The 24,739-nt window shown below is 41.8% G+C and overlaps 2 protein-coding genes across 2 annotated transcripts in view; both read right to left on the bottom strand.

The window, feature by feature from the left end:
• The window catches only part of ldlrb (low density lipoprotein receptor b), a gene marked incomplete at its 5' end in the record, with an annotated part of 12,863 nt that extends 6,856 nt beyond the window's left edge, over positions 1–6,007 (bottom strand). Inside the window, one exon of the mRNA XM_079460036.1 lies at positions 5,995–6,007. Coding sequence (XP_079316162.1) covers positions 5,995–6,007 — 13 coding nt within the window. The remainder of the gene's footprint in view (positions 1–5,994) is intronic.
• Positions 6,008–6,060: 53 nt separating this feature from the next.
• Positions 6,061–24,674, bottom strand: smarca4b (SWI/SNF related BAF chromatin remodeling complex subunit ATPase 4b). Its single transcript, XM_079459720.1, has 33 exons — positions 24,541–24,674; positions 22,341–22,577; positions 22,125–22,245; positions 21,471–21,842; positions 21,256–21,354; positions 20,880–21,147; positions 18,719–18,845; positions 18,455–18,628; positions 17,645–17,818; positions 17,346–17,570; positions 16,893–17,023; positions 16,753–16,807; positions 16,512–16,627; positions 16,269–16,416; positions 16,026–16,189; positions 15,880–15,946; positions 15,276–15,386; positions 14,960–15,202; positions 14,776–14,889; positions 13,411–13,518; positions 10,444–10,530; positions 10,327–10,373; positions 10,084–10,250; positions 9,307–9,470; positions 8,993–9,220; positions 8,608–8,685; positions 8,294–8,512; positions 7,965–8,212; positions 7,547–7,652; positions 7,335–7,436; positions 6,982–7,102; positions 6,748–6,884; positions 6,061–6,667 (listed from the first exon to the last, which is right to left on the bottom strand). The coding sequence occupies exons 2-33, from the start codon at positions 22,557–22,559 to the stop codon at positions 6,629–6,631; spliced, it is 4,779 nt and encodes a 1,592-aa protein (XP_079315846.1). The 5' UTR covers positions 22,560–22,577; positions 24,541–24,674; the 3' UTR covers positions 6,061–6,628.
• Between the last annotated feature and the right edge of the window lie 65 nt (positions 24,675–24,739).

Here is a 24,739-nt window from a genome sequence, read left to right as displayed (position 1 = left end):
GCAGGTCCGATCCTTCACAAGCAGTTTAAAAATCTCTCTATGAATGATCTTGAGACCACAGCGACGGGAACAAATTCTGCTCTGCCTGGAAAAACCCGATCCATTTCAATGAAGCCCTCAGGGGCGTGGCTCTGATAGTGGTGTGATATTTGAAATGAGCTACGTCACCACGTGATGGGCGGGGCCTCGGCGACTCACCACGTAGCTACGTTTAGATGGACACATCGGATCGGATCTAATTTATGTGAAATCTGAATGTAGTGTTTATATGAAGGTAACTGAAGTGATCTGATTGAAGCTTCTAATCCGATGTACTCTACAAGTGTTCACTTAAATACCATCTAAAACAGTGTTTTAAAGCACATGTTATGTATGTTTTGCATCTGTGTATGCACAGCGACATCGACTAGGATGATGGCACTCAACTCCAGACAGCAGGCACATTGATATATTATGTATGTGGACGGCCAAGAGCTTTCATTGATATGTCATGTATGTAGACGGCCAAGAGCTTTCATTGATATGTCATGTATGTAGACGGCCAAGAGCTTTCATTGATATGTCATGTATGTAGACGGCCAAGAGCTTCATTGATATGTCATGTATGTAGACGGCCAAGAGCTTTCATTGATATGTCATGTATGTAGACGGCCAAGAGCTTTCATTGATAAGTCATGTATGTAGACGGCCAAGAGCTTTCATTGATATGTCATGTATGTGAACGGCCAAGAGCTTTCATTGATATGTCATGTATGTGAACGACAAAGAGCTTTCATTGATATGTCATGTATGTAGACGGCCAAGAGCTTCATTGATATGTCATGTATGTAGACGGCCAAGAGCTTCATTGATATGTCATGTATGTGAAACGACAAAGAGCTTTCATTGATATGTCATGTATGTAGACGGCCAAGAGCTTTCATTGATATATCATGTATGTGAAACGACAAAGAGCTTTCATTGATATGTCATGTATGTGAACGGCCAAGAGCTTTCATTGATATGTCATGTATGTAGACGGCCAAGAGCTTCATTGATATGTCATGTATGTAGACGGCCAAGAGCTTTCATTGATATGTCATGTATGTGAAACGACAAAGAGCTTTCATTGATATATCATGTATGTGGACGGCCAAGAGCTTTCATTGATATGTCATGTATGTGAAACGACAAAGAGCTTTCATTGATATATCATGTATGTGAAACGACAAAGAGCTTTCATTGATATGTCATGTATGTGGACGGCCAAGAGCTTTCATTGATATATCATGTATGTGAAACGACAAAGAGCTTTCATTGATATATCATGTATGTGGACGGCCAAGAGCTTTCATTGATATATCATGTATGTGAAACGACAAAGAGCTTTCATTGATATGTCATGTATGTGGACGGCCAAGAGCTTTCATTGATATATCATGTATGTGAACGACAAAGAGCTTTCATTGATATGTCATGTATGTGGACGGCCAAGAGCTTTCATTGATATATCATGTATGTGAAACGACAAAGAGCTTTCATTGATATGTCATGTATGTGGACGGCCAAGAGCTTTCATTGATATATCATGTATGTGAACGACAAAGAGCTTTCATTGATATGTCATGTATGTAGACGGCCAAGAGCTTCATTGATATGTCATGTATGTAGACGGCCAAGAGCTTCATTGATATGTCATGTATGTGAAACGACAAAGAGCTTTCATTGATATGTCATGTATGTAGACGGCCAAGAGCTTTCATTGATATATCATGTATGTGGACGGCCAAGAGCTTTCATTGATATGTCATTTATGTAGACGGCCAAGAGCTTTCATTGATATGTCATTTATGTGGACGGCCAAGAGCTTCATTGATATGTCATGTATGTAGACGGCCAAGAGCTTTCATTGATATGTCATGTATGTAGACGGCCAAGAGCTTTCATTGATATGTCATTTATGTGGACGGCCAAGAGCTTTCATTGATATGTCATTTATGTGGACGGCCAAGAGCTTCATTGATATGTCATGTATGTAGACGGCCAAGAGCTTTCATTGATATGTCATGTATGTAGACGGCCAAGAGCTTTCATTGATATGTCATGTATGTAGACGGCCAAGAGCTTTCATTGATATGTCATTTATGTAGACGGCCAAGAGCTTTCATTGATATGTCATTTATGTGGACGGCCAAGAGCTTCATTGATATGTCATGTATGTGAACGGCCAAGAGCTTCATTGATATGTCATGTATGTAGACGGCCAAGAGCTTTCATTGATATGTCATGTAGACGGCCAAGAGCTTTCATTAATATATCATGTATGTAGACGGCCAAGAGCTTTCATTGATATATCATGTATGTGGACGGCCAAGAGCTTTCATTGATATATCATGTATGTGAAACGACAAAGAGCTTTCATTGATATGTCATGTATGTGGACGGCCAAGAGCTTTACATTTATAAAAACACTTTACGCAGCATTGGATGCATTCTTCCATATAACCATCAACACTTCACATCTCTAAAGCGGAGCTGCTGAGTCCAGTGTTCTTAACAGGAGAGTCACAATCTAACCGGAAGGTACACACCAGATATAAATAAACCTGATCACATATTTTATATAATAACGGAGTATTGGAGACATGTAGAAGGTTCAGTGTGACTGGTGTCATGCAGTGATACAGCTGCTGTGTTGTTAAATGAGCCTTTATTTATAGAGCTACAATGCTGACTTGGCCAAACATTCGCTTAAATACAAACAAAATACTTTAAAATAGTGTTTATTTCCTGTGTCATCCAATGTGAATACAGTTGTTTGAATACAGCACAACTGTAATATGAGGATAAATAATTAATAAATGGTTATGTAATAACAATATTCAGATGAAGAGCGACATCGATGGAAAACAGACACAGAAGCGGGTATCATTATAATATGCACAAAACGGCTCCTCAAAAAATGTAATAAGCACAGATGTGTTTATTTGATGTCACAGACACCAGCATAGTAATGTAAAATTCATAAACACAAAATTATGTCTACATATCAATGAAGCAAGGTTGTTACAGCATTTTACCGTGGTGAAAACAGCGAATCCTGTAAGTAAACGATAAATCAAATAAATGTTGTCTAGACTACTACGAATATAAACCCTAACCCTGTTATAAATAGATATTTTAGCCTATGTTTGTACATCTGCAAATGTATCGTGTTTTAAAAATAAACTGAGAAATTGCTGTTAAAAACTCTCTCGGAAACAGTTAAGACATTTAAATGCATAAAAACATGAACATGTTCATTTAGAGATGACAAGCATTTGTCAGATTTATGGTTTTTGGTTTCTTTAACAACAGCTGCTTTGTTCACACGGCGTCGTCTTTGCACATGTGCACAACTTCCTACTTCAGTTTTACATTTATATTTACATTTAGTCATTTAGCAGACGCTTTTATCCAAAGCGACTTACAGATGAGGAAACATTGGAAGCAATTATAACAAAATAGGCAACAAAATACATAAGTGCATCAAACTAGTCCATTAAAGCCTAGCACAGTATACAAAGCTAAGAATAGTGAGGTTAGTAAGTTTTTTTTTTTTAAAGAAGGAAAGGGAAGAGAATCAGGATAAATCAATCAGCGACGTGTTGATGGAAGAGATGCGTTTTTAGGTGTTTTTTAAAGATGGCAACAGAGTCTGCTGATCTTGTAGCAGCTGGTATATCATTCCACCAACGTGGAACAGATCCAGAGAAGGTACGGGAGAGTGACTTTTTCCCTTTTTGGGATGGTACCACTAGTCGTTGTTCCTTTGCAGACCGCAGTGATCTGGCAGGAACATAGATCTGCATTAGCGAGTGGAGATACGATGGTGCAGACCCGGTGTTGGTCTTGTAGGCCAGGAGCAAAGCTTTGAACTTTATGCGGGCGGCAACAGGGAGCCAGTGTAACCTGATGAAGAGCGGAGTTACATGCGCTCTCTTCGGTTCATTGAAGACCACTCTTGCCGCCGCATTCTGGATCATCTGGAGAGGTTTGATTGTGCAAGCAGGAAGTCCAGCCAGAAGCGCATTTCAATAATCCAGTTTGGACAGGACAAGAGCCTGGACTAGGACTTGCGTAGAGTGCTCCAATAGGAAAGATCTAATTTTCCTAATGTTGTAGAGGATGAATCTACAGGACCGGGTGGTGCTGGCAACATGAGTTGTGAGGTTAAGCCGATCATCGATTACCACCCCCAGATTTCTGGCTGTGCTGGACGGTCTAATCGTTGATGAGCATAGTTGAATGGCAAGGTTGTGGTGAATCTTTGGGTTGGCTGGGATCACAAGCAGTTCCGTTTTTGCAAGGTTTAGCTGCAGGTGATGATCCTTTATCCAAAGCGAGATGTCACTCAGGCATGCCGCGATGCGAGCAGCGACGGTCGGATCGTCCGGTTGAAATGACAAGTAGAGTTGTGTGTCGTCTGCATAGCAGTGATAGGAGAAGCCATGCTTCTGAATGACCGAGCCGAGGGATGTCATTTAAATGGAGAAGAGTAGCGGTCCAAGCACTGAGCCATGTGGCACCCCCGTGTTGAGCTGTTGGGACGCGGAGACCTCATCTCTCCAGGATACTCTGAATGACCTACCCGAGAGGTAGGACTCAAACCATTGCAACGCCATTCCAGAGACACCCATAGCACTGAGAGAAGCCAGGAGGATGTGATGATTGACAGTGTCAAATCTGATCTGATCAAGTGTTAACATGTCCTATCAAGCGGATTACAAGCGACATAACCATAACCCTTACAATCCCACTGACATTTACATGGGTTTGGTCTTTTTTAATCTGATCAAGTGTTTGGAGCGTTTTCATTCAGATTGGATTTCGAATCGGATTACATTGGTTCAAGTAAACGTAGCTGTTTCATTTTCTTATCGGTGTTCTCGTTTACAAACGGGGCGCTTCCTCTTGTAGATAAAACACCTGAAAGAAACAATCGCATACAAGCGTTTGTGTGTCTGTTACATATGCAGCAAGTCCTTACATCAAACTCAATCATAGAGAGATAGACCAAGTCAGAATAGGAGAGTTGGGTAAAGACAACACATAGCCAAACCAGCTCAACAACTAACTATTTCCCAGAAATTAACATTTTGAGATGGAATTAGCTGAATCATTTTAGACTGGATGTCCATGATAAACAGATCCCTGTGAGATATTTTGGGTAAAAACAGTCTCCCCGCATGTTGTTTTTCCACCGTACGCCTCTTCATTCATATCATATAAACTACATAAAAGATCAGATGAAGTTTTGTCACAGATGTGTGCAGTGAGTTCAATGGAAAATGATTTGCATTTAGTTTGAAGAAGCAGTAAAATAATGTTGGAGGTCTGCTGAGGTGAAATCTCCTGCTTAACATGAACAGATTTATGATGGACAGAATGTACATTTACATTTAGTCATTTGGCAGACGCTTTTATCCAAAGAGACTTACATTGTATTATCCTATACATTTATACATAGGTATCTGCAATTCCCTGGGATCCAACACACAACCTTGCGTTGTTAACACAATGCTCTTACCACTGAGACACAGGAAAGCTACAATGTACAATGTAATAAACCGATTCAGCTTGGTGAAAGAAAAACATCAAGTTTATGTTAAGAGATTTAGACCAGTGGGTTTGTGATCTGACGTACAGACAGGTGTGTTTTTGTTATGAGTGGAATGTTGAAATATCTGTTGGGTGACATGAATGAAAGCTCAAACCTTCAGATCTCCTCTGACATCATCTTCAGCATGACAGACATAACTTCACTTGAGTTATCTAATTCTAGAGCGAGCTCACTTGAACAAACTGATGTTTTCGTCTGCTGAAGTGCTGTGTGGTTGACATTCAGGTCCTGTCAAGCAGTGTTTCTAAGGCGCCAATAATAAAGGTTACATCACTTCAGACAGAAAAGAAGCATTTAAACTGAGATGATCTTTTCCAGCGCGTGTCGAGTCACTGCAAGACACATGAACTTACGCTGGCTGGCCATCTTCAACTACACTGCAGTTTGTATGGAAATATTTCAGAAAACAACAAAACAAAGAGACTTTAACGCTTTGTTATTTATTATGGTATCTGATGAATGAATGAATTCAATGGAAGAGAATTTGTTTTACAAACCGACATTACACAACAGCAAATGCCATTATTGATTATACAGCAGCCAGAACATGAAATTCACTTAAAGACAGTGAGCGGGTCAGAGATAGACACAATAACATTCATGAAGATTCTAAAGCAGCAACATAAATAAACACATCACAGCTAAACAAACATCGTCAACACACGTGCATCAGATACTAACACACAATTCAAGTCTACTGCACGTCTACACAACGAGTTAACACATGATCACAAACCTACTTCTGAAACATTACAGTCTAATCTTCAGCGTCACAGAAACATTAGGACGTCTAAATGCAGTTTCTCTCTCCATCACTATAAAAACTAACATCTATTGTGACTTCAGTCAGAAAGATTCTGTCTTTCTCTTCAGAAATGAGAGATGATGAGGATGTGGGATTATATTTGGGTTTAATACGATACTGATTTATATTCTGGGCTGGTTTCATTTCAGATTTGTTTTGGTGTTAATGGCTGACAAACATCTTCATCCCTGTTCATCTTCACTGGCGCTGTTGGACCGATCCTGAATGAACCCAAAAACACATGAGCAAACAATCAGCTTACTACAAACTGTGTGAGTGTTTGGTTGTTAGGATGTGTCACCTCCTCCTGTTCCTCGTCCGTATCATCATCACTGACGACGGGTTTGGCTCGAGTTCTGGCCGTTCTTCTGCGTCCTCTGCCACGCTCTGCACTTCTGTCCTTACGGCTCAGTTTAATCTTCACCTTCACTGACCGAGCTGCGGCACACAAACACACAGATTAAAGACACACACTCGTCGTCACACAACCAATTGATGTGAGAGTGAGATGCCGGCATTAATGAATAACACTGACTTTCGGAATCTGAACCTTCATCATCTTCCTCACTTTCCTCTCCATCACTCTCTTCTTCTCTCTCAATCTTCTGACACAAGCTGGTAAAAACTGACTGCAGCACGATGGAGTCCTCATAAATCTAACACACACACACACAGATCACATGAGAGTCACGGCAAACATTTGTGGTTATTTATTAGGTGTTGGGATGTGTGTTTTGTGTTTGATTGTTGTGGGATTTTCACAGGGGGTACATCAAATAAGTGTTTTCAACCTACAAATGCAAACAGCTTTCTTGTAGTAAAAGATTTGGGTTTGTCTAGAGCCCTGCTTTGTCTGCTTTGTCTAGTTTCATGTGTTGTATATCTAACCAGTGATCCCTCCAGGTTAAAGGTTTGTGCGTTTTGACACAACAGCATGACGTCTCTCTCCAGGTCCTTCAGACTGCGGTATCTGTGACTGCGGATGCGTTCCTGCACCAACACAACAGACAACATTGAGCGTTTGGTTTAGGCTTGTGGTGGTTATAGGACAGTGAATGTCGTGTGTGTGTGTGTGTGTGTGTGTGTGTTGGCTGACGCGCCTTGATCTTCCTGAAGTCAACAGGTTTGCGGATGAGCTCGTAGTATTCTGGAAGCTCTTTCCGTGATGGCAGCTGAATGAAGACCTCACTTAACTGACGCCCGTTACTGCAAAACGACACATGAACATCATAAAGATGAGAAGGATTTTAGTGTTACAATGGCAGTGAACGACAAGGTCACGACCTGTATGATCTTTTTCATTATTACCAACATTTTGTCATTTGTAAAGGTGTGTGCTAATTCTTCTTATATACAGTGTGTCACTGACTACAACTATTGAGTATCAATAGAACTCTCAGATGATTATTTGGGAAGTGTAATGATGAATCACACACATTCCAGGTCAGCAGTGTCTAAGTTCCACTTCCACTGTCGTACTGGTTTTATTCACAGGATCAAGAAGCATTGATCACTCACTTTTCCTTATATTTAATAACGGCATCCACAATCTTTTTCATCTTCTTCATAAGCGACGGCGGGTTCGGCAAAAGTTTCTCAGCTGGCGGACGTCCTCGTTTCTTTTGCCTTTTGCTGTCGTCGTCTCTGCCTCCGCAAGCTCCAGAGGTGGAAGGAATGGCGTCCGCGTCCCGATCGCGCCTCTTCCGTGTTGTTTTCTTGTGTCGCACCTCTTCTTCGATCTCCTCCAGGGTCCCGTCCTCGATGGCCTGAGAGATGAAGGAGGACACAATGAGAAAGCGAGACGCCGGCCGACGGGGAAGTGTTAATGGATGTGACGCTCATCTGACCTTCAGCCACTGTTTCTCTGTGAGCGAGTCGCTGTAATCCACCTCTTTTCTCTGCCGGGAGCCACGGCCAAACATCTTCCCCTCCTCTTCCTCACAGGTGAGCCTTTCCACCTCAGCATCGTCCTTCATGATCCATGTGGGCAGCTCGTCTTCCTCCATCAGACGAGGTTTGCGTTTGGGGTTGCGGGCTTCCTCGCGGCGGCGATCCAAGTCCATGCGCTGTGCAGAGAGAGCATGAAAGAGAGAACGTGTCTCGACTGAGTTTGGATTTACGACTGAACTTTGATGAAAGTGAAAAAGAAGTGAAATGAAACCATGAACTGGTCGAACTCCTCTTCACTGCGAGCGATCATCTGATTCACCGTTTCATCATCCGGCACCTCGTCCTCCTCCTTCAGAAGAACAACAGAGGCAAAGATGTGTAACACAGACATTCAAACAAGATGCACCATGAGTGTGTGAGAGAGAGTCTGTAGCGATTGAAAATAACCTTCTGATCATTCACAACATCTGCACTCTATAAACTGAGCCTAAGAAAAGCATCTTTAGATGAATGTATAAGCTTTAAACACAGGTTTCTTTGAATAAAACACAGCAAATGAAACGAAATACAAAAATGGATTGTTCTTGCTCTGAAGCAGGAATTACAGACACAGCCTCAAACCAAAAGGTTTGCATCAGACATGACGCTCGTCTCACCTCATCTTGCTCCTCGTGTTCCAGAATGGCTTGTAGAAAGGCTCTACGTTCATGACTTGAAGATTTCTGGTCAAACATGCCAGCCTGGATCACCTTCTGATCCACATTCAGCTTATATTTAGCAGCTGCCAGTATCTTCTCTTCCACGCTGTTGACTGTGCAAAGACGAAGAACTCGCACCTCGTTCAGCTGACCGATCCGATGCGCTCGGTCCTGAGCCTGCAGGTCCTGCACACACAACATCAGAACGTTCAGCACACACACACACATAAAGGACGTCTGAACTCTTCTCCAGACACAGACGGGATCATGACCTGGTGAGGATTCCAGTCGCTGTCGAATATGATCACGGTATCGGCGCTCTGCAGATTCAGACCCAGCCCGCCTGCCCTTGTGCTCAACAAGAAGATAAAATACTGAGAGGACGGATCATTGAAGGTCTTTAGCAGCATCCCACGATCCTCTGCTTTAGTTGTGCCTGAAACACACACACTGACTTTCACTATCAATTCTAAACCAGACTTTTTCCAGACTCCACGACAGTGTTGGTCCGATACGTCTGCACACACGCAGTGGGCAACTGTTCTTTCCACTGGTGTTTACTAGTACAAAGTACATTCTGTGTAAAGAAAGCAGACCTAAAACAAGCCGGGTCTGACCCAAGTCTAATCCTGGCCCAAGTGTTAATAAACACTGTTACTGTGTGTTCACACCAAGCGCGACTTGCCCGAGTAGTTGGACGCTTGAACATTTGGATTTTACCCGCTTCATTCGCGCGTGAAATTTGTGTCATGGGAGTGGCTTCTGCCTGGCGGCTCACGTCTAATTGCGAAATGGCGAACATGGATTTTGTTGAGAGGGTAGCTGCGCATTATGTGCAATCAGTGATATTCCACCAAACAGCTGAAGGACGATATTATTTCACCCAAATACATTTGAACATTTCAAGGCTTAACTTTTATTTCTGTACCGTCGTGTGATTGGAGGATCATTCGTTCACGTCTGCAGTGAAGAACCAGTTCACACTGAAGTTAAACACTGGTAAGAGTGACGCTACACCATCATAAACAATAAACAAACAACAAACTCACCATCCAGACGCAGATATTTGAAACCGCGATAAGCAAAATAATCTTCCATGATGGTCATCAGTGAGGTCATTTGACAGAAGAGCAGAACTTTGTGGTTAGACGCTCGTAGTTTGGGTAAAATCCGATCCAACACCTCAAACTTTCCTGATGCTCGATATAAGTCAAGCCTGTGGGCGAAAGGTCAACTGAAGGTCACTTTAAGGAAAAACGCCTCATGTGTCATGTGATGTGATTGATGCTCACCCCTGAACTATACCGCCCGAAAAACCCAAGTGCTCAGAGAAAGATTCCTGTAAAAACAAACGCGCAAACCTCAGAAGTGAACACAACACAACATGAGAAACGCACACACACACAAACCTCGATCTGCTGAAACATGTATGGATGATTACAAATCTTCCTCAACTGCATAATGGTGTTCATCAATGTCTTAGTCCCGCCCTTACCCTGAAACAAACACACACACAGTTAATAAACAAACTCACACAGTTAATAAACACACACACACACTCACACAGTTAATAAACACACTCACACAGTTAATAAATACACTCACACAGTTAATAAACACACTCACACAGTTAATAAACACACTCACACAGTTAATAAACACACTCACACAGTTAAAAAACACACTCACACAGTTAATAAACACACACACACTCACACAGTTAATAAACACACTCACACAGTTAATAAACACACTCACACAGTTAATAAACACACTCACACAGTTAATAAATACACTCACACAGTTAATAAACACACTCACACAGTTAATAAACACACTCACACAGTTAATAAACACACTCACACAGTTAATAAACACACTCACACAGTTAATAAACACACTCACACAGTTAATAAACACACTCACACAGTTAATAAACACACTCACACAGTTAATAAACACACACACACAGTTAAAAAACACACTCACACAGTTAATAAACACACACACACTCACACAATTAATAAACACACTCACACAGTTAATAAACACACTCACACAGTTAAAAAACACACTCACACAGTTAATAAACACACACACACTCACACAGTTAATAAACACACTCACACAGTTAATAAACACACTCACACAGTTAATAAACACACTCACATGGTGAAAATAATCACACTCACACAGTTAATAAACACACTCACACAGTTAATAAACACACTCACACAGTTAATAAACACACTCACACAGTTAATAAATACACTCACAGAGTTAATAAACACACTCACTCAGTTAATAAACACACACACACACACTCACACAGTTAATAAACACACTCACACAGTTAATACACACACTCACACAGTTAATAAACACACTCACACAGTTAAAAAACACACTCACACAGTTAATAAACACACACACACTCACACAGTTAATAAACACACTCACACAGTTAATAAACACACTCACACAGTTAATAAACACACTCACACAGTTAATAAACACACACACACTCACACAGTTAATAAACACACTCACACAGTTAATAAACACACTCACACAGTTAATAAACACACTCACACAGTTAATAAACACACTCACATGGTGAAAATAATCACACTCACACAGTTAATAAACACACTCACACAGTTAATAAACACACTCACACAGTTAATAAACACACTCACACAGTTAATAAATACACTCACAGAGTTAATAAACACACTCACTCAGTTAATAAACACACACACACACACTCACACAGTTAATAAACACACTCACACAGTTAATACACACACTCACACAGTTAATAAACACACTCACACAGTTAAAAAACACACTCACACAGTTAATAAACACACACACACTCACACAGTTAATAAACACACTCACACAGTTAATAAACACACTCACACAGTTAATAAACACACTCACACAGTTAATAAACACACACACACTCACACAGTTAATAAACACACTCACACAGTTAATAAACACACTCACACAGTTAATAAACACACTCACACAGTTAATAAATACACTCATAGAGTTAATAAATACACTCATAGAGTTAATAAACACACTCACACAGTTAATACACACACTCACACAGTTAATAAACACACTCACACAGTTAAAAAACACACTCACACAGTTAATAAACACACACACACTCACACAGTTAATAAACACACTCACACAGTTAATAAACACACTCACACAGTTAATAAACACACTCACACAGTTAATAAACACACACACACTCACACAGTTAATAAACACACTCACACAGTTAATAAACACACTCACACAGTTAATAAACGCACTCACACAGTTAATAAACACACTCACACAGTTAATAAATACACTCATAGAGTTAATAAACACACTCACACAGTTAATAAACACACTCACACAGTTAAAAAACACACTCACACAGTTAATAAACACACACACACTCACACAGTTAATAAACACACTCACACAGTTAATAAACACACTCACACAGTTAATAAACACACTCACACAGTTAATAAATACACTCACAGAGTTAATAAACACACTCACACAGTTAATAAACACACTCACACAGTTAATAAACACACACACACTCACACAGTTAATAAACACACTCACACAGTTAATAAACACACTCACACAGTTAATAAACACACTCACACAGTTAATAAACACACTCACACAGTTAATAAACACACTCACAGAGTTAATAAACACACTCACACAGTTAATAAACACACTCACACAGTTAAAAAACACACTCACACAGTTAATAAACACACACACACTCACACAGTTAATAAACACACTCACACAGTTAATAAACACACTCACACAGTTAATAAACACACTCACACAGTTAATAAATACACTCACAGAGTTAATAAACACACTCACACAGTTAATAAACACACTCACACAGTTAAAAAACACACTCACACAGTTAATAAACACACACACACTCACACAGTTAATAAACACACTCACACAGTTAATAAACACACTCACACAGTTAATAAATACACTCACAGAGTTAATAAACACACTCACACAGTTAATAAACACACTCACACAGTTAAAAAAAACACACACACACACACACACACACACACAGTTAATAATCACACACACACTCACACGGTTAATAAACACACTCACACACTCACACAGTTAATAAACACACTCACAGTTAAAAAAAAAACACACACACACAGTTAATAATCACACACACACACACAGTTAATAATCACACACATACACACACACACACACACACACACACAGTTAATAAACACACACAGTGCATGTATTGTGTGTTGTTGTTGTGATGTGAGATTCTTTATCACCTTCTTGTCTTTCTCAGATCCATCAGTGAGCAGAACTCCTTTAGCCTGCATGTGTCGATATAAAACCCTCTGCAGAGCCGACATGTCACACTTAATCACATACTCCACCTGTGTGATGACAATACAACACAACCCAACACAACCCAACACAACTCTTTATTCATTGTTACATTCCTGATGCCATCTAAAGCTATATTGATGGCGAGAACCAGTGAATCTATAGGTCTTATATACGACTGTACAACTGTACAGGATCTATATAGTCAATCTACTGGGAACACAGGGAACCTTCGTCAGTTTATACACTCACACACATGTTGTGTTCCTTTCAACTTTAATACACTGTACACACATTTAACACTCACTTGACTCCTAATTCAAAGCATCACACAAACCTTTCTGCATCTTTTCAGCTGTGCTTTAGTGACTTTTCTGCCTTTAATGGGAAAGCACAGTTAAGAGGTGACAGGATTGGTTGGAGATGAGGGAGCGGGTTCGTCAAAGACGAGAATCAAACTCAGGTCACCGACCTTTCTGCATTAACTTTTACTTTGATTCAGGGGCGGTTATAGACACTTTTTAGGTGGGCTTTAGCTCCACTGTTTGTCATCTTAGCCATCTCAGCTCTCAAACTATCAAAACACAATGTGTCCTATACATTCTTTATTTGTGACGGCCCGCCACAATATCAACACTGGCCGCCACCAAGTGATTTTTCATCATTGCCCTTTACATGTTTATTTTCCTATTTAAAACAGCTTCATTCATTGTAGAGTTGCGTGTCTCTCTCTCATGTTACGTGCAGCACCTAGACGCTAAGTGCCGCTGTTTTTAATATGCGTTTGTACTTGTGTTCCCAAGGGCACAGGAGACATGAATAGAGAATAATGCTATGTTTCCCATCACCCACAATTTTGTGTAGTTTACAAGAAAATATATCACTAAAATTGGTTAAATAAATCATTTTACAAAAGTTAAATACAAAAACGACAGAGATATAATTTTCTATAATTATTATTAAAATAAATATCAAGTTAAAGGAACTACTAACCCTGTACAGAAGCTTCAAATACTCACTGAGGGCGAAATCCTAGAACCGCCCGCTTTGACTTATAACCCCCTAATAAACCCAAACTGAAGGGTTTATGGGACAGCTGTGGTCTAGTGGTTAGAGCGTTGGTCTTGTGATCAGAAGGTTCTAATCTCAGTGCCAGCAGGTCATGACTGAAGGGCCCTTGAGCAAGACACCTTACCCCTGATCGCTCTGCAGTAATGTGACACTTTGAAAAACTACTTGTAAGTCGCTTTGGATAAAAGCGTCTGCCAAATGAATAAATGTAAATGTTTATCAGGACACACACACACCTTCTCTGGCAGTTGTGCCTCCACCTCTTTCTTCAGTCGGCGTAACAGGAAGGGGCGGAGCACCTTATGCAGACGACGAATTATCAGGATGGTCTCTTCCTCGTTCAGATCCACCTAAGAGACGACAGAAGCACGTCACTGGTGTCCGTCATGTGAGACTCGGCCCCTCAGGAAAGGTTCTGACCTTCTCTCCGGTCATGGCGAAGGGGGCGTTGAACCACTGCTCAAATGTGCTGCAGCTCTTGAAGATGGTGGGCAGCAGAAAGTTGAGAAGAGCCCAGAGTTCAGGCAGTTTATTCTGCAGCGGCGTACCTGTGAGCAGCACGCGGCGCGGAGCCAAATAATGTGTGTTCAACACCTGCGTCAGTTTACAGTGATGATTCTTCATACGATGACCTTCATCCACTATCATATACTTCCAGCGAATCTGTGCGGCACCACACCAGCTCATCAGCGTCTCTGTGACAGACACATGACACACACGCTGTTGTCTGACTTACCTTTGCCAGAATCTGTTTGTCTTTAATGATGTATTCGTATGTGGTGAGTAGAACGTTGAACTTGCCGCTGCGCAGCTGCGGTACAAAAGCTCTTCTAGCTGCAGGAGATCCCTGAACACAAATCACATCACACCTGAACATTCATTTACAGACACCATATCACAGCAGTATTTCACCATTAAAGTCTGTTAAATAATGTTTTGAGGTTGTCATACCAAACAAAAACATACACACACACACAAACATCTGTTTAGTGTCTGAACGAACACTACACATCACTACAACAAAACAAACTAGATTAATCATTTAATTACAAACAACTGAAGAACTGAATGAATCAATTCTATATCTATAATGTATTAGTGTGTACTGTACTGTACTGTATATACCACATTGTGAAGAAAGCAAGAAAACGTGACGGGATGAGATGGGGTGAACAGAAGACAACTTGACACAACACACACACAGTAGGTTGTTAAATGTTTAGTCACTGGACAAAATGCTCTATCATCACGTTATATCTGCATGTCATTTATGACGTTAATAACCATCCAGAAAAACGTACAGGTTTCTACCAACTTTAAACTTACAACGTTTCACTTGCCTTGTACGAGACTTTTACAACAGAAGGCGCCCATTTATCAAACTCATAGACCCAGTTTGACAGAGTCCTGTTGGAGAAAGAGAGAGATCACATGAGACACACACAAAGACAGTTAGATGATGTGAAACACACGGATAAACACTGACGAGAGCGGCACAATGATGAGATACGGCCCGTTCAGACGCTTGTTCTCCATCAGGTATGTGATGAGAGCGATGGTTTGTATCGTCTTCCCCAAACCCATCTCATCAGCCAGAATCCCGTTGAGATTATTATTATAGAGAGACACCAGCCACTCCAAACCCTTGATCTGTAACACACCAATTCCCATCAGCACCAATCCCATCATTCATTATCTGTGTGTGTGTGCGTGAGCGAGACAGGTTGACCTGGTATTGTTTGAGTTGACCGTTGATCATGAGAGACGATTGTTTGTCCACTCTCTCAGTGACCGCATGAGCCACGGCGTAATATGACTGTAAGCCGCGAGCAAACGCAGCGCTGCCGTACTCATCATCAACATCCTGCTTGGCATGTCTGCACAACACACACACACAGGGTAAATACACACTCACACACTATGACGATTGCGTGTGTAATAAGAGCAGAGGTGATGGTGTTGTTGTTCTCACTCGATGATGTGCCGAACGTCCACCTCTGACACATCTTCACTATCTGGATCTGGAATCTTCTTCTTCTCTTCTGTACTTTGAGAAGGCAGCAGCGCTGGAGGTTCCTCTTCCTCTTCCTGTTTAATAAAACCTCATTCAAACCGGGAGCGCTTCTGTTTTTCTGATGATGTTTTATTTCATTAGTATGTTCATCAGGCCCAATGGAACATTCGTTGATTGAACACGAGTTTGTTTGTGTTACCTCATCCTCCTCTGATCCAGAATCTTCACTGTCTGATCGTGGAGCCACTTCATAACTGAGACAGAGAAACAACGATCAATCAATCCATCAGTCGATCGTGTCAAATATCACACTGATGGCGGACTGGTGTTGAGTCTTACCCAGGATTCATTTCTAACCATGTGTCCAGCTGTCCGGCTTTAGGAGCATCCACTCCGGTGAGAATCTTCCCGCTTTCCACATGAATCACCTTCACTGGAAGATCACTCATCTGACTCGTCTCATCCAGAGGCTTCAAACATCATCACCATCATCATGACATCATCCCCATCATGACATCACCATCATGACATCATCATAATCACCACAGGCGCTTGTCCATGAGCAACCACACATCACCATATTAGAACTATGGGTATGTTTTTATCCTATCGGTTGAGCTGCATCATGTAACATTTATGGTGTTTCAAGGTTTATTATTAACTTCTATTGTGATTAGATGTTTTACTCTACAGACGCAGTGGACCTCTTTAATGGTTATTATTTCACATAGAGAGCTCATCATTATACACTACAGCACGTTTATATCCTCAAACCACATAAAGCTCACCAACCTCTCCATCAGGTCCCAGAGCACCAGTCTGTCCATCAGCGCTCTCCAACTTCTTCTTTTTCTTCTTCTTCTTCTTCTTCTTCTCCTTCAGAGCCTGTACAGCTTTGTGAGCGCGGACGAGCTCTGTCAGGTTAGCCACATATTCATCCGTCTGCTGGAGGAGATACGCAAGACGCTTGTCTTTCTTCTGATCGATGAGCTTCCGGTAACCCTCCTCATCTTCAGCCTATGGCAGAGACACACAACACTCAACTCTGCACAGGTGTGTGTGTGTGTGTGCGTGTGTGTATGTGTATTTACCATGAGTCTTCTCATTCTCTCTTTCTCTATCCTCTCGTTCTCCTTCTTCTGCTCTCTCTCGGTGTTGGCGTGGTAAGTGGCCACGGCTTTGCTCAGCTTCTGGATCTTGGCGGTGACAGAGCGATGATATTCCTTGAAGTCCTTGGCGTGCTGCAGGATACTGTTGAGATATTCCTGCACCAGAGCACAATGAATTATGGGAAATGTTCAACCAACAATACAACCACAATGTTTTGATTTTGGATTAAGGCTGTGTATTGGCAAGGGCCTCACGATACGACACGTGTCACAATACATGAGTTCTGAAACATACAGATATTTCACACTGTTTTGAGTGAAAAAAACAAAAATACAACTTGCCGTGTCTCATCTGCTGTATTCTGCAAAAACATGGCTGACCTCTGACATGTGATGCATGGACCTCTAGAGCTGAGGGTCGAGACTCCAGTGGGTAGCACACACAAAGTCGACTGGCGGCCAGTTTGAATCTGCAAACACACCCGTTATATATACAAAATGTAGTCACGAGACACAGTTTGTGGACCCCGGCTCTAGACGTCCATTCATCACTCATCAGGGCCGCTCTCCTGCTCACGGCTACATTCATAATGTCTCAGTGAGTAAGGATCACATGACGTTGGTCTATAGTGTTCATCATATGTCTGAAGCCTGGGTTTTCATTTTTAAAAAGTGATTAGAATATAATAATATTCCAATATTTTTCTCAGCCATGTTTTGGATGGGACATCATTTCTCTTTATTTCAAGTTCTGAATCGGATCTCAATCTCTGACTGTAAACGTGGTCATGCCTGATGTTTCTGTCTGCGCTTTCGCTCCTGCTCAATCTTCTGCTGTTTCTCCAGTTTCTCGGTGATCCGGGCTTCTCGTAGCGACTGTCTTTTACTGCGCTTGTAGGCTTTAGCATCCAGTGATGTTTCTAAGGCTGTATCACGCCTCATGCACACCACCACCTCCTGCCTCAGCTGTGAACCAAAGAGTAAATCTTTCAGATATTTCAAGAGGGTGACATGGGCACTAAATCACAAGCATCTCATTGGCTCTCCATCTGTCACCTGTCTCTGGAAGTTGAGCAGTCGCAGAGCTTTTAACTCAATCGTCGCTTTGGTGCGTAAATCTCCAGCAAGAGAGCCGGGCAGATTCTCCAGCTCCTGAATGCGGTGAGCGATACGAGCTTCAAGCCTGCGGAACATCACCGTGTCATTCACGCACTTCTGTGATATCTGAATATTTACTCTAGGATAATATTCTCTTCTTTCTTCCCCTATTGAAAACAACACATGATTTGGAAAAAACATTGAACAGGTTAGAACTCTCTATGAAATGAACACGTGTGAATGCTGCTGTATTGTCTGTTTTCTGAATATATATTACAGGGCATTCATCATCTACTCTTGTCTCTTTATGAGCGGCTCTGCGATTAAAAATGTCAGTGATGTTATTCACATGAAATATGTTTGGCACAAACCGGCATCCTTTTCAACAATCTTTTAAATGTTAACAAATATCACCAGAGCTAATTTCTATCTCAAAAGCACCTTTTGAATTGAAACTTGTCAAATGTTTGTAGCTTTGAGGATCAAGGCAGGAATCATCAAACAAATGATTACTTCCTGTCATGATGGATATTGTTCTCTAAAGCAGGGGTTTTCAAACTAGGGTCTGGGGACCCCCAGAATGGTTTAAGGGGTCCCCAGAAAAGAGAAACTAAAGACAGCAAAAGTTGTAAAACTATACAGAAGATTATTCCAGTTTAACTTTTTCAAACAATATGCTGTCTTTATAATATCACACTTACTACTTGTCTGACAGTTTAAATGCTTCTTTATACAAAATGTATTTTTAGAAAGGGGATCCCTCGCGAATGGTTAAACATATTTGGGGGTCCTTGGCATTAAAAGTTTGAAAACCCCTGCTTTAAAGAACTGATCAATATCACGTTTTCTTTTGCCAGAGGACAAGTGAAGATTGTTTAACTCATGATTTTGGATGATAATCGTGAAAAATTTATTAACTCATCTCAGCTTGGATGAAAGAGCATCACCTCCAGCTGAACCCGGCCAAGACAGAACTACTCGTGTTTCCGGCACACCAAAACAGCCAGGAACCTCGGAGTCATAATTGATGAACAGCTGTCCTTCAATGATCACATTTCAAAGACTTATTCAAAATTAGAAAGGTTAGACCCTTCCTCACTGAGCATGCGGCACAACTCTTTGTCCAGGCCCTGGTAATCTCAAGATTGGACTACTGCAATGCTCTCCTTGCTGGTCTTCCTGCAAAGGCTATCAAACCACTTCAGCTGGTTCAAAACGCAGCAGCACGCCTCATCTTCCAACAGCCCAAACGGGCTCATGTGACGCTGTAACAAAGTTCCATAAAAGGGAAGGAGGCGGGAACCAGCAAACATTTAACAAAACTTTAAGCACATAAAACAAACACCAAACATGTGGTAAAAGACCTAAAACATAAACACAAACTGAACATATGTCCTGGCCCGGTCCTCTCTCGTCATACACTCCTGTCGCTCCTCTCTTATGCTTCCTGAGCTCCTCTGTGAGAGATGCGAGACCGGTGCACTCACAGCTGATGCTCATAATCACTCACGTGACCGGCCTCGCGCCTATCCCTCACAGCTCTCGTCCCGCCCTGCTCATCTCTCTCCACTGGCTACCGGTTGAAGCCTGTATTCAAGTCACTAAAGTTTGCCTTCAGGACTGTCACTGGATCTGCACCGGCATACTTTCACACCCTCCTACACTCCATCAAGAACCTTGCGTTCAGGAAACCAGCGGCACCTTGTAATGCCTTCTCATAAGTGCAGTAAATCTCTTTCCTCCTCATTCTCCTTCACAACTACTTCCTGGTGGAACATTCTTCCGAAACACGGTCCGGTCAACCACATCTCTCACAACCTTCAAAAAACTACTTAAAACACACCTCTTCTGTGAATAGTTGACAGACAAATGAAAAAAAAATATATATATTTAATGTACACTAACCCTCTCTCTTCTCTCAACAGGTATTGTTCTGGCTTTTGTTGAAACTAGTATCTTTGTATTAGCACCTATTGTACTATTGCTCCTGTATGACATATCACTTATTGCTCCCTGAACTCTCTGTAAGTCGCTTTGGATAAAAACGTCCGCTAAATGACTAAATGTAAATGTGATTTTAAGCCTCTACTGTTTAAGAGTTTGAGAACAGGCTCCTCACCTGTACTCTCTCTCCTGAAGTATCTCCACCGGGTCTAGACCGCAGGGCTTCTGAATGGGTGTTATGCGGTTCTGTTTCTGGTGCAGGGGGATGATGGTTGTAGATTGAGACGGGTGGGACAGGTGCCCTGGTGACTGGGTTTGAGGCGGCATGACAGGGGCGGCGGCTGGTGGCACCGAAGGGGGTGCGGGCGAGGGCCGTCCGGTGGGCTGCAGGGGCATCAGTTTCTGAGGGGCATTTGAGGGAGTGGCGGCATTAATCATAGGACCTGTCATACAGAAAACAGCTGATGGTAAACCCCTTATAATGACGACATTTAGTTTTATTTCATTAACAAAAGCTTGCTGAAGATTTATGTGTGTGTGTGTGTCATCACCCTCGGGCCATGGTTTTGGGGGTCCAATGTGATTCTGGCCCTGAACACCAGACGAGACTCCAGAAGGTCCAGGTGGGGGCATGTTGGGACCCATCATCCCTGCGGAGCAACCGGTACAAACTAAACCCTTTACTTAAATCACCACAAGGCAGACAAGGATGTTGAGAGTTCATGCCAGGATGACCAAATGAAACAACATAAACGTGGTATCTTACCGTGCCCTCGGCTGTATCCAGCACTGCCGCCGCCTGCAGGGGGCAAACCAGACAAAGACTGCCCCTGCTGCATGCCAGGCATGGGTCGCTTGCCCTGCACCGCCATCTGCAGGTGCTCTGGGAGCGGCTGTCCACGAGCCAGCATCTTATACGCCATGATCTGAGCCCGCAGCTGATGCAGCTGACTCTGGTTGAAGGGTGTCGGGGTGGCCGGCGAGCCACCGGCAGCACTTTGGGTCCCCGGGCGACTCTGCTGTAAAGGTTGGGTGTCAGCGCCCTCTAATGTGGTGGACAGGAGAGGAGTGGATGGAGGACCGCTGGCAGACACAGGACTGGACACGTGTTCAGAAGAGCCCAGCGGGGATGGGTAACCTGCGGGAGTGAAGCAGGACAAATCTGAAAATTGTTCACTTTCATGTGTCTGGAATTGAGTGCACAAAAAAAACATCATCATGCATTTAAAATTGAGCAAAAGACTTAATGTCAAATGGGGCGAAAAGATGTGCTTCCCAGGCTGGGGGTGCAACTAAATGAATTGATTGCGCTTTTCCCAATGTGCTTTACAGAAGACATAACTCTATAGGAAAAATGAATAACCCGTCTGAAAAAGACAAATCTCATCATGAAAAAGGTTAAGCAGCGCTTCAAGCGAACCTTGAGAATGCAGCTCCATCGGGCTGCCGGGACGCACCACCAGACCACTGTGTCCCGACCTCATGGGAACAACCTTCATCTGAGCAAAACGACCATCTTCTGCAAGATTCTCCTCCACAGACTTTAGGACCAACACAAAGACTTACACTCAAAGCGGAACATAAAAGCACGAGTGTGTGGTAGAAGTTGTGTTTCACAACCCAATCAGCTTCTGACCTTATGCAGTTGGTGTAGGTTCTCCTGGCTGTATGCTGTAGATCCTTGTTGAGTAAAAGTGTGTCCTGTTGAAGTCGGGGGTCCGAGGCTGGGACCCATCATAGTTTGCGAAGATCCAGGAGACAGCCCTGAACCCAGAATGGCCACAGGAGAAGGTCCAGGACCGGGCGAGGGTCCTGGACACGGAGTCCCTCCTAGCGGGGGCTCTGGGGTGGACATCCCTCACACTGTGCCTGCCTGTGAAAAGAAATGTTATGATGAATGTAGCATGACTTTACATCACCCACTGGACTCTTTATTAAACATGATAATTCAATCATCATCTTCCATTAAAGTTGACCGTGTTTATACGCTCATTACATCACATGTCACATGTTTTAAACAGTGTTAAAATAACGAAGGGGGAATGACCTCAGGACCAGCTGTGTTTACGTCTGCCCAAGAGGCCAATAATGCGGCAAATTTTTAGAAATCTAAATTTAGCGCTGAACAAACAACAAAGTTCTGAACGTGTTGCAAATAACATCAACTGCGGTTTACAAATATGATCTGTGTTTGTCAGAATGAATGAGTGCGTGTGTGACGCGTCTGTGGGATAAGAACAAACGGACTGCATCTCCAGATCTTCTCAGAAAGTTTACTTTTCATTTCAGAAAAGCTACTGTTAAAAACACAGTGTAAAGTGTCAAAATAAAAGTCATAATATAAGACCCACATGAAAAACATTAACTGTAGGTGTACAGGTGTGCTGTATACAGACCGATAAGCATATGCACTACCTCACATCTACACTGTTGTATATTTCATTGGTTTGCACTCTGCCATTATTCATCTTCTTTTCCTTTTTTAAATATCCCTGATTGTAAAGTTTTTATATATTTTGATTCTGTGTTAGTGTTATTTGTATGCACCATTGGTTTGAGAATAATGCAATTTCAATCCTCTATATGTATGTACTGTACATGTGGCAGAATGGACAATAAAGCAGACTTTGTATTACAATGTTTGCTGAATTACCATGTTTAGTAAAAGGGGACCAAGAGTGATGATCACTGGTCTGAGAAAGATTAAATCTCCATCCATCCAAAGAAATAGTGAGATAGGGCTGTGTAATTCATCGAAAATTAATCTTAATTTTGGCCTTCATCAATTACAAACACTAAATAATAGAAGTTAACGATTATTGTGCCGCATTCCATTTTGCAAGGATCCTCTCTTTCTTGTAGTATAAATCCACAGCGCACCCTTTTCTTTACACTTCATCATGAGTGATATTTCTTTAAATTAATTTTTCAGATAAATTCAAAGTTTAAAAGGCAAGTTTGTTTTATTTTCTATTTTGTTTTAAAGGTTAATGAGTAATCGTGTTAAATAATCGGGATCTCAATATTGGCCAAAATAATCTCGATTATGATTTTTGTCATAATGGAGCAGCCCTATAGTGAGATGAGTGTTCTTCAACTTCACTACATGTTACAGTACAATACAATATGTTTACATGACCTTTTGAAACATATTACAACCATTGTTGAGTAATAAGATAGCCTACTTCAAGGACAGAAGTTCATCATTGACGGCAATGCTCTCAGGTTTGACTGTTTTTAGTTGTCTGTGTGTTATGAGTGTGGAGTTTCTTATCTGATGAGAACTGTTATACGTGCTGTTCTGGAATAAGTGTAAATAAGGCCATTTTAATACATTTAAGAAGTGTTTTGTTTTGAGGTCAAATGAACAGTTGGGCCAATAAGATTCATGTTGGTAATACAGTGTGTATGTGTTGTGAAACGTTTTGAAAATGTATTGACCCATGCTTGTTAAAATGAACCAATTGTTGTATTCGCTTCCATGACTGTTTCAGGCCTGCAAATCACAGTCTTAAAATTCAGGAAAATAAAAGTGTGTAAGAAGAATACACGTCACCAACACCAACCCTAATGCTGCAGCAGTCTAATGTGACGTGTGTCAAGGGAAACTGACAGCCTGTCAATCATCACAGCCGAACACTGAAACAGTAATAATCATCACAATCGAATTAAGACGCTTTAACACAAGACGAACAATCGCAAGATGAACATTAAAGAGAAAAGAAAATGTCGCCCGGTTCGTGATGCTGCGCGAGGGCGGATCTGCCGCACATCTGGAGCGCGAGCATCCGTCGTTACACGTTAAACCCATGAAAGTAAATGACACACAGACTCACCCGCAGCGACGCGCGCGAGTCAATGACGGAAATCACGAGCGGCTGTATTACGGCTCCGTTATTTCGGCTGATGTTCACGGAACGACATTCAGTTCCGTTCATTCGGTTCGGTTGATGTTCCGTTCATTCGGTTCGGTTAATGTTCCGTTCATTCGGTTCGGTTCGGTTGATGTTCATATACGGAGCGCCGCTGTGGACA

Source organism: Barbatula barbatula (assembly GCF_947034865.1).
Source record: "Barbatula barbatula genome assembly, chromosome: 7".
NCBI classification, from domain to species: Eukaryota; Metazoa; Chordata; class Actinopteri; order Cypriniformes; family Nemacheilidae; genus Barbatula; species Barbatula barbatula.
The sequence above is the reverse complement of the archived record's forward strand: the minus strand, read 5'-3'. Positions and strand labels throughout refer to the sequence as shown.